Raw genomic sequence first — 11279 nt, forward strand, 5'->3', positions numbered from 1 at the left:
CATTCTGTTGGTGCCTTTTAGTTTTGCTGATTGTTTCCTTTGCTGTGCGGAAGGTTTTATTTTGATGAGGTTCCAATAGTTGATTTTTGCTTTTGTTTCCCTTTCCCCCAGAGATGTGTTGAGTAAGAAGTTGCTGCAGCTGAGGTCAAAGAGGTTTTTGCCTGTTTTCTCCTCTAGGATTTTGATGGCTTCCTGTCTTATATTTAGGCCTTTCATCCATTTTGAATTTATTTTTCTGTATAGTGTAAGAAAGTGGTCCAGTTCATTTTTCTGCATGTCGCTGTCCAATTTTCCCGGCACCATTTGCTGAAGAGCCTGTCTTTATTCCATTAGATATTCTTTCCTGTTTTGTCAAAGATTAGTTGGCCATACATTTGTGGGTCCATTTCTGGGTTCTCTATTCTGTTTCATTGATTTGAGTGTCTGTTTTTGTGCCAGTACCATACTGTCTTGATGATTATAGCTTTGTAATACAGCTTGAAGTCTGGGATTGTGATACTTCCAGGTTCGGTTTTCTTTTTCAAGATTGCTTTGGCTATTCATGGTCTTTACTGGTTCCATACAAATTTTAGAATTGTTTGTTCTGCTCTGTGAAGAATGCTGGCGTTGTTTTGATAGGGATTGCATTGAATATATAGATTACTTTGGGTAGTATTGACATTTTAACAATATTTGTTCTTCCTATCCAGGAACATGGAATATTTTTCCATTTTTTTGTGTCTTCTTCAATTTCTTTCATAAACTTTCTATAGTTTTCAGTGTATAGATTTTTCACCTCTTTGGTTAGATTTATTCCTAGGTATTTTATGGTTTTAGGTGCAATTGTAAATGAGATCGATTCCTTGATTTCTCTTTCTGTTGCTTAATTGTGTATAGCAATACAACAAATTTCTGTGCATTGATTTTATATCCTGCGACTTTGCTGAATTCATGGATCAGTTCTAGCAGTTTTTTGGTGGAATCTTTTGGGTTTTCCATACAGAGTATTATGTCATGTGGGAGGAGTGAAAGTTTGACCTCCTGGCCAATTTGGATACATTTTATTTCTTTGTGTTGTCTAATTGCTGAGGCTAAGAATTCCAATACTATGTTGAATAATAGTGGCAAGAGTGGACATCCCTGTCTTGTTCCTGACCTTAGGGGGAAAGCTTTCAATTTTTCCCCAGTGAGGATGATATTAGGTTTGGTTCTTTCATATATGGCTTTTATGATCTTGAGATATGATCCTTCTATCCCTCCTTTCTTGAGGGTTTTTAATCAAGAAAGATGCTGTATTTTGTCAAATGCTTTCTCTGCATCTGTTGGGAGGATCATGTGGTTCTCATCCTTTCTTTTATTGATGTGATGAATCATATGGATTTTTTGTGGATATTGAACCAGCCCTGCATCCCAGGTATAAATCCTGCTTGGTCGTGGTGAATAATTTTTTAGAACTATTGTTGGATCCAGTTAGCTAATATCTTGTTGAGGAATTTTGCATCCATGTTCATCAGGGAAGTTGGTCTATTGTTATCTTTTTTAGTGGGGTCCTTGTCTGGTTTTGTAATCAAGGTAATGCTGGCTTCATAGAAAGAGTTTAGATGGGGGCGCCTGGGTGGCTTAGTCGGCTAAGCGTCCGACTTTCGCTTAGGTCATGATCTCGCGGTTCGTGGGTTCGAGCCCCGCGTCGGGCTCTGTGCTGACTGCCAGCTCGGAGCCTGGAGCCTGTTTCAGTCTGTGACTCCCTCTCTCTCTGACCCTCCCCTGTTCACGCTGTCTCTCTCTCTCTCCTAGAAATAAATAAAAAAAAAAAAAAAAAGAAAGAAAGAAAGAGTTTAGATGTTTTCCTTCCGTTTCTATTCTTTAGAACAGCTTCAAGAGAATAGCTATTAACTCTTCCTTAAATGTTTGGTAGAATTCCCCTGGAAAGCCATCTGGCCTTGGACTCTTGTTTTTTGGGAGATTTTTGATTACTAATTCAATTTCTTTACTGGATATGGGTCTGTTCAAATTTTCTATTTCTTCCTGTTTCAGTTTTGGTAGTTTATATGTTTCTAGGAATGTGTCCATTTCTTCCAGATTGCCCATTTTATTGGCGCATAATTGCTCATAATAGCCTCTCATTATTCTTTGTATTTCTGCTGTGCTGGTTGTGCTCTCTCCTCTTTCATTCTTGATTTTATTTATTTGGGTCCTTTCCTTTTTCTTTTTGATTAAACTGGCTAGTGGTTTATCAATTTTGCTAATTCTTTCAAAGGACCAGCTTCTGTTTTCATTAATCTGTTCTACTGTTTTTATTGGTTTCGATAGCATTGATTTCTTCTCTAATCTTTATTATTTCATGTCTTGTGTTGGTGTGGGGTTTTATTTGCTGTTCCTTTCCTGGCTCTTTAAGGTGTAAGGTTAGGTTGTGTATCTGAGACCTTTCTTGCTTCTTTGGGAAGACCTGGATTGTTAAATACTTCCCTCTTATGGCCACCGTTGCTATGTCCGAGAGGTGTTAGGCTGTGGTGTTATCATTTTCATTGGCTTCCATGTACTTTTTAATTTCCTCTTTAATTTCTTGGTTAGCCCATTCATTCTTTAGTAGGATAGTCTTTAGTCTCCAAGTATTTGCTATCTTTTCACATATTTTCTTGTGTTTGATTTCGAGTTTCATAGCATTGTGGTCTGAAAATAGGCATGGTATGAGCTCAATCTTCTTGTACTTATTGAGGGCTGATTTGTGACCCAGTATGTGATCTATTCTGGAGAATGTTCATTTGCACTGGAGAAGAGTGTGTATTCTGCTGCTTTAGGATGAAATGTTCTGAATATATCTGTTAAGTCCATCTGGTCCAGTGTGTCATTCAAAGCCATTGGTTCCTTGTTGATTTTCTGATTAGATGATCTGTCCATTGGTGTAAGTGGGCTGTTGAGGTCCCCTATTATTATGGTATTAATATCAATGTTTCTTTATGTTTGTGATTGATTAATCTATATATTTGGGTGCTCTCCCATATTTGGAGCATAAATGTTTACAATTGTTAGATCTTCTTGGTGGATAGACCTCTTAATTATGATATAATGCCCTTCTTTATATCTTGTTAGTCTTTATTTTAAAATCTAGTTCGTCTGATATAAGAATGACTACTCCAGCTTTCTTTTGCTCACCATTAGCATGATAGATGGTTCTCTATCCCCTTACTTTCAATCTGAAGGTGTTTTTATGTCTAAAGTGGATTTCTTATAAACAGCATATAGATGGATCTTGTACCCTTTCAGGCACTGGCCTTTGTTCAGCAGAACAGAAGATACCAGCACGCTGTTTCTGGTTGTGTTCTCTTGTCCTTTCCAGTCCTTGTTGCTTTTGGTCTTTTTTTTTTTTTTTTTTTTCATCTTTTCTCCCCTCAAAGAGTCCCCCTTAAAATTTCTTGCAGGGCTGGTTTAGTGGTTATGAATTCCTTTCATTTTGTTTGTCTGGGGAACCTTTTATCTTTCCTTCTATTATGAATGCCAGCCTTGCCAGATGAAGAATATATTTTTCCAATTCTGCACATTGAATTTGTCCTGCCACTCCTTTCTGGCCTGCCAAGTTTCTGTGGATAGGTCTGCTGCAAACCCGATCTGCTGTCCCTTGTAGGTTAAGGACTTTGCTTTTTCCCTTGCTGCTTCTGTGATTCTTTCTTTGCCTGACTATTTTGTGAATTTGACTATGATATGCCTTGTTGATGGACGTTTCTGTTGAATCTAATGGGAGTCCTCTGTGCTTCCTGGATTTTGATGTCTGTGTCTTTCCCCAGGTTAGGAAAAATTTTCAGCTATGATTTACTCATATAACCCTTCTACCCTTTATTCTCTTTCTTCATCTTCTGGGACCCCTATGATTCTCCTGTTGTTCCTTTTTAATGAGTCACTGATTTCTCTAATTCTTAAATCATGCTCTTTTGCCTTAGTCTCCCTCTTTTTTTCTGCTTCATTATTCTCCATAAGTTTGTCCTCTATATCGCTGATTTGAAGCTCTGCCTCATCCATCCTTGCCGCCATGGCATCCATTCAAGATTGCAGACCAGTTATAGCATTTTTTGTTTCATCCTGACTAGATGTTACTTCTTTTATCTCTGCAGAAAGGGACTGTAATCTATTTTCAACCCCAGCTTGTATTCTTATTATCGTGATTCTAAATTCTGATTCAGACATCTTGCTTGTGTCTGTGTTGATTAAGTCCCTCGCTATTGTTTCTTCCTGCTCTTTCTTCTGGGGTGAATGCCTTCATTTCACCATTTTGAAGGTAGAAAACAAATTATTAAGGAAAGATATTAAAATTATAAAATTAAAAACAACACACACAAAAAAATCAAACAAACGATGCTAAATTCTTGGTGTATTTTGGTCTGGTTGTTGAAAGGAACTTGACAGATTAGAGAAAAGGTGGTGAGGAAGCAAAATGCTTGAAAATTTAAAAAAATAAATACAATGAAATAGAATAAAATGAAATGAAGGAAATAAAATAGAATTTGAAAAGTTTACAAAATGTAAAACACATAGAAAAAATTAAAGAAAAAATATTTTTAATAAAAATTGAAAATAAAAGCAATGTTTTTCTTTCTGTATTCAAGAAAAAGAGGAAGAAAAATAAAATAATGGACCAGCTAACAGACTGAAATACAGTTGAAGTTACATAGTCTTCCCCTAGAAGTCAAACGATGAAGCACTTTATAGTGTCTAAACTAAGTAGGCAGAAGACACTTTGTGGCATTCCTGAAGAGTGAGGTTGGCCCATTTGGGCGGGGCTTAGTGTAACGGTTCCGTTCTCCACCAGATGGCGCTGCTTACACCAGATGGCGCTGCTTAGCTTACTGGGGTGGATTGTTGTCCCGCTTGTAGGTGCGTATGCGCATGCGCGGGAGGAGTGAGCATGGCGTCACCCAGCTCCTCAGCCTCTAGTATCGGAATGCTGTTCTCCCCAATCAGCAATCGTGCACCCGTCCTTTGTCTCCGGCTTCTGTCTAGTTCCCGCTTTTATATTGTCTGTGACCAAGCCGTCAGGTTGCCAGGCGGCACCTCCCTCCTGAGTTTTACCTCGGATGCAGCTGTTTTTCCCGACCCCTTATTTCTGGGAGACTTGTGGCTTTGACTGCTCAGATCTTCCGGGAAAGCGTCTCACTGAGTAATGGCCAGGTGCTGGCCGCATCCAGGAACATTCGCGGGACTTTGCTGCTGCCAATGCCCAGAGACTGCAGCTGGGTGCCAGCGCACCCCAGGAAAAGTTCCCGCAATCCTGTAGCAGCAACGTTTCAGGGATTATGGAAAATCACAACACACACCTGGCACCAGGCTTCACCCGTAACGTGCTGTTCCAGCCCCAGTGAATGTGCTTGCTCTCTGGGGTCGGCTGCCACCTTTGGCCGTGGGGTAGCCGCACACCCTCTACCAGTGTCCTCGGAAGCTGGGGAGCCGCCTCTCCCCATGTCGCTCTCTACTTCTGGGGATTCGCCCTTCCCACCAGACACTGCCAGGTAACAAACTGTTTCAGACTCTGTGCTCCCCATGTTTATAGAGTCCTAATGGAATTTAAGCCTTCTCCTTTCTCCGTTTTTGGTTCAGTCCCTGTGGCTGTTTCCACTTTCTCTCCAGCTGCTTCTGGTGGCGGAGGGGGGAAAGGGGCTTTTCCTGTACTCGTCTCCCCACCCCTGTCCTCTGCGAGCAAAAACAGCTCTCTGCCCGCCGTGGCTTCTCGCTTCCCCAGTTCACTCTCCGAGCCGCGTACCCGCAGAGTTCTGTGGTTCAGGTTGTGCAGATTGTTGTGTTCATCCTCTAATCAGTTTTCTAGGTGTGCAGGATGGTTTAGTGTTGATCTGGCTGCATTTCGTGGATGTGAGATGCAAAAAAGTCTTCCATACTGTTCTGTCATCTTGGCCCCTCCTCCTTTATATTTTGGATTTCTAAGTAAGATCTTAAAAAAGATAACTCCATGAAATATATATATTTTTAGTTTATGACTAAATTAGTTGATCCAAAGGGTTCTCTTGGTTTAGACAACTTGTTAGTATACTAACTTAAAAAATCACACACTGCTCCTGCTCAGTGTGCTGCTGCCCTGCTAGAACTTTCTCTGCGTTGTGGGGTAGTGGGTGGGTCTTGTCTTCCCTCCCCTTCCCTCCATCTTTATTTTTCTGACTTAGAAGCATACGGGTGTGTACACATACACATATATATCTTATATATAATATACAAGATATAAAATCTTTAAAGAGGAAGGACTAAGAACTGATAAGAGACACTTGCTATTTAGTGTCAGGTCAGTAGGTCAGAACTGCAAATTGCACAGATTCAATTCAAGTCTGATTGTCTCCCTCATTATGAAGAAAGATTGCTACATGGACAAATACCAGAAGAAGTATCTGTTATTACTGGATCATTACTTGTAGAAAACTCATTATCACAAGACCCACAGAGCACAGTTTTATTTTACCGGCAGAGATGTAGAAACGGCTTGGCTAGCCAGTACCCTTTCAGGCACTGGCCTTTGTTCAGCGGAACAGAAGATACCAGCACACTGTTTCAGCCAACTGTGTGTCAGTGCCCTTCCTTCCATCCTGGTGAACTTGGATCTCTGCAGCACAGTGTCCTCTGGGGTTGCCTGATCCTAAGAACCACTTCTGGAGTTTCTGATTTAGCAGAGCTGGAGCAGAGCCCAGCAGGCTGTGTTCACTTTGCATCTCAGGTGGTCCTTCTGATCAGCCCAGTTTGGGAAACCTGTTTTCCTTGGCTGGGCCCATGCTTTTTGCAGGGAAGGTTTAGAAAGCAGGCTCTGTTCTGTCCCTGTGCTCTCTGAGCAGCCACTATTCACATGGGCTAAGGATGACTGTCAAAAGGAGTATGGCAGACAACATTTGTGGGAGTTCCTGCCACAAGTATCCTTCACTCATGCAACAGGAGGCTGTGTGTGTGTGTTGTGTGTGTGTGTGTGAGAGAGAGAGAGAGAGAGAAAGCATTGCATGTAAGCTTTTACTAGTAAGGCAATGGAAGATTTCAGAAATAAACAGTTTATAAGTTCTTAGCAGATCTTAAGGAGAAAAAATTATAACACTGGAAGAGTGGTTAGTGGTTCTAACTAGGCATAAGTATTGCATCATTTTTTAAAGTTTTCTTATTTACTTATTTAGGTTAATTAGTTAATTTACTGAGAGACTGAGGGGGAGGGGCCAAGAGAGAGCGAGAATCCCAAGCAGGCTCCGTTCTCCATACCTAGCCCCACGCAGGGCTTGAACTCACAGTCCGTGAAATCATGACCGGAGCCAAAATCAAGAGTTGGGACGCTTAACAAACCGAGCCACCCAGGTGCCTAGGTATTGCAGCATTTGTCATGTAGCTTTAGCCCATGCTTTATGAGGAGTACACTGTCTCCAAGGGCAGCAGTGAGAGGTCTGTGCCCCCCTGAAGGGAATGGGGGGAGGGTAAACAGTCCAAAGTCATTTCCAAAGTACTGGGCCCTACCCTCAGAAGGAGGCTGGGCTGGTGGAGTAGTAATCACCTTGTCTGCTCTGAGCCAGTGGAGCTGTGGGTACCTAAGCCTATTTTCTTTTTTTTTTTTTTTTCTTTTTCCTAAGCCTATTTTCTAAGCACAGTGAAGTTTATTGTTTGCCAAGATTCTGCTCAATATGGTGCCTTTTATAGCCAAGAATATTTGTTAATGAGTTTCTAATGAAGCCTGGGTTCTGTAAGATGAATTACATAACATTTGGGAGAATATCTAGAAAAATCAGTTGGAGAATAAAGGCCCCAAGCAATGATCTCATCCCCTCTTCCCACAGGGTCGGATGGTCAGCTTTCTCTTATTGGTGGGACTATCCCAGATTTCAATGCCTGTTCCATTTATGATAATGCCTCATAAATTTATGAGTGAGACATGGCTTCAGTATTTGAGCCTAGTCGCTTGTTCCCCAGTTATGTTTCTACAATCCTGCAGCTGACTTCCAGTAAGCCTGTCCTAAGGGGATTTACCCATATCAGAGGAATAGGAGGCGAATTACAGCTGCTTCTCCTCTATAAACTAATATAGAAGAGCAGAGGCATGGATAATCCCCAAAGAGTGGGCAGTCCATTTGGTGGGGGATGACTTTTTGTTTGACAGAGACTTACCTTTTTGGATTACATTTTGTCTGGGCTATTTACACTTTCAGGAAGAGCAGCCCTGTGCAAGTGCTATGCATGGATGGTGCCAGATGTACTCTATTTCCTATTTTGTGGTTTGTTTTTCAGACTTGAGTGATATAGATCAGCACCAAATATTTTAGGAGTAAAAAAAAAAAATCTACCATGGTTTTCTTCATTCTTCTTTCTGTAGAGGAAATAGCAGTAACTTCGACTGTTGGCCAGAAAATGTGATTCACTCTTCCTCCGTATTCTTAGAATTTAATACTGCTCTCTCGGACCAGACTCTTGTGGTAGTAGAAGATGAGAAGAGGGAGCCCTACTTAGTCAGTATGAACATTCAATCTCTCTTTTTAGAAGCTTGTCAGTTAGTTGTGTTTGTCTTGAACAATTAAATGCCAAAGGGAATTCATTTTAATATACAGCATGTCTAAAATCTTTACCCTCCAAAAAGCAAAGCTATTTTTTATCTCCAAATGACCTGTACCACTGAGGTTCTGTTATGGAAAAGACAGCTTTTACATTCGAATACCATACAATTTCCCAAGGGTTTACAGTCGAAACCCTGCTATTAATGGAGATGTAAATCTTAAAATTGTTCCCCTGTTCAGATTTGCTGCTTTCAAACATGAGCATCTGGCCTAACTTCTCTATTTAAAATACAAATACATTAAGGCACTTTTCAAGTATACACAAAAATACTGTGCAGCTCTGATCTTACAAATCGATGCTTGTAAATTTGATATAGTCTCTAAAACAGACTCTGCTAAATGGCATGATTATCTACAGTAGGCATTTGAGTTAAAAATACAAATTATGCAGTGACTGCAGAAGATGTGATGTGTAAAATGGTTGAATTGCTTTCAGCACCATTTTCTCTAAGTACTGGAATTCGTTCATGCTTTGAATTTCATGGTGGGGGGGGGTCCCCCACAAACAGCAGCCACAGATCCTCTGAGGGAAGTGATTAAGAAACAGCCCTTTGTGTGCACCCTGGAGATGGAATTCTTCTCCATTAGTGGAAATAAGCTTATACCAGGCCTGGCAATGGTCATCAAGATAAAATGCCCCCCTTTACATAGGTGAACAAAATTCAGAGTATTTAGCAAAGACCCTGGAATTCTGCCCAGTCAAGCTAGCTGCAGTTTTTTATACTCCTTGAGAGAAGGTGGAGCTTTAAAAGAAATAGTTACATACAAAGAAAGTGGGACAGCAGTTAGTGAAACATTTACCCCTAAATCACACGTGACTAGGCCAGAATTGATTTTTAAAGAGATTTGCCGCCTTTAAGGAAGTTAGACCATTTCTTTTCCTTAGGGCAAGAGAGAAGGGAGCGTTCACGGACAGGTCACAGGCAATAAACAGACAAAAACTCCTGAAAGTTCAAATTCATCCCCAGTAGTGGGTCTGAATATTCCTGCACTATCTTTGTCCTAGGTTCTTAAAGTCACAGCCTTTCTCAGCTGCGAGAGGCCTCAAAGATCACAGAAATCCACTTCTTCCCCAAGGATGAGGCCAGAGGGGTGCCTTGCCTCGCCCACAGTCACAGGACTGCTCGTGTGCCAAAGTCACAGGACTGCAAGCGCCCGGCTGAGACCGGCAGAAAACGGCTTTCCCCTAACAGTCCGTGGATTTTCCTGCTACTCTATCTTTTAATCTTCTCTGTTAAAACCCTGGCTTGCTTTCCCATAAAGTTACCAAGAGCAAAAAGCGGCGCAGCCGTGTGGGAGGGAGGGCAGAAGTTGGCCGGAGGGGACCCAGAGGAAAGCGCGAGCCCGGCGCTCTGGCTCCACCTAGAGGGGAACGTGCGGGTGACAGCGAGGACCCCGCGGCCCCGTGCGCCTCCCGGCCCTGCGCACCCGGTCTCGGGTCCGCACCCCTGTGCGACGTCCTCTGGACTTACGTGATTGTCGCTCCCCTTCCAGAAGTAGAAGGCCCCGATGGCCCCGAAGAGCAGCAGCACCGCCCCCGAAATGAGGACCACAGCTCCGACCTTGAGCAGGCGCGCGGGGCTGGAGGGCTTCACGGTCACCGTGGCGTACGCCTGCGGGCCGGGCCGGGGAGAGACCGGTCACTTCTGCGCTTCGTCCCCCCCCCCCCAACTCCAGGCTGGGGTGGGAGACAGCGTGCCCCCTTCTGCCACGCTCCCTCCTGAAGGTCCCTTGAACTCAGACGTGGATGTGTGTGCGATGAGCAAACTTTTGCGGAGCAGGGCCAGCGCCGCGTGGATGCGCACTCTCCTCCCGCCACAGGACGCCCGCTCCGGGGTCCCGTCCCACCCTCCCCTTCCCACCGGTCTGCGGATCCCGGGCCCCCTGCACACGCGCATCTTTGGGGACCCACCTCCCACATTTGGTGTCACAAATCCCTGACTCCGGGCAGTGGATCCAAAGCCGGGCCCTGCTGTCCACTGACCCGGCAGCGGGACCGGGATCCAGAGCCGTACTCACCGGGGGACTGCAAAACTCGACGTCGTCAGGCCCCACTAGGGCAATGGGGACTTTGTCGGAATTTTCTGTCATGGCTGTGGCGGGAGGAGCGAGACACTGGGAGACTCCGCGCGCGCCCTGGGCTCTGTCCGGCTGCCCCAGAGCGCCGGGCATTTCAACGCCGCGCACAGGCGCGTGCACACACCGTGCCCCGTCCCGCCCGGGCCAGTCCTGCAGTCCCCACCCCTTCCAGCGCCTCACCTCTCTCCTCCCTTCCCTCTCCCGCCGCCCCAGCAGCAGTGTGAGCGTGTGCTGCATCCCGGACGTCCCCCCCCTCCTGTCTGCCCCCGCATCTCCTCCCCCCAAAACACCCTGAGTGTGTCACAATGGAGATGGGGTGGGGGTACACTGGGGATGCTGAGTCCTGCGATCCCAAGAACTGTGAAAATGCAAGGACTCTTCCTACCATCCAAGGATCTCCTAAAATGTCAGAGAACTCTACTGTGACACGCGGCTAGAGGCCCATTTCCTGCCTTTGTGTGTGTGCTGGGAGCTGGTGGAACAGAACAGAGTGGAGAGCAGACTCTGGCATTGCTAGAGGACCCCTGAGACTAGAGCATGGAGCAGGGCCCTGGAGGTGGCCCTGGCCATCGTGTCTCCGGGAGGTGAGGAGAAGGGTAGGAACAGCAGTAGCAAAAGTGAAAGCCAAACAGGGGGATCTGGGGGAAAGGAGCT

The 11279-nt window shown here is 44.2% G+C and overlaps 1 protein-coding gene across 2 annotated transcripts in view; it reads right to left on the reverse strand.

Annotated features, from left to right (window-relative positions):
* Positions 1-10718, reverse strand: part of CNMD (chondromodulin) — a 34168-nt gene extending 23450 nt beyond the window's left edge. Inside the window, exons 1-2 of one of the 2 annotated variants that reach the window (XM_039253160.1) lie at positions 10566-10718; positions 10019-10159 (exon numbers count right to left, since the gene is read on the reverse strand). In XM_039253160.1, coding sequence (XP_039109091.1) covers positions 10019-10159; positions 10566-10718 — 294 coding nt within the window. The remainder of the gene's footprint in view (positions 1-10018; positions 10160-10565) is intronic. The other variant, XM_039253162.1, reaches the window with a different exon arrangement.
* Between the last annotated feature and the right edge of the window lie 561 nt (positions 10719-11279).

Source organism: Hyaena hyaena, unplaced genomic scaffold, assembly GCF_003009895.1.
Source record: "Hyaena hyaena isolate Hyena2069 unplaced genomic scaffold, ASM300989v1 scaffold_440, whole genome shotgun sequence".
NCBI classification, from domain to species: Eukaryota; Metazoa; Chordata; class Mammalia; order Carnivora; family Hyaenidae; genus Hyaena; species Hyaena hyaena.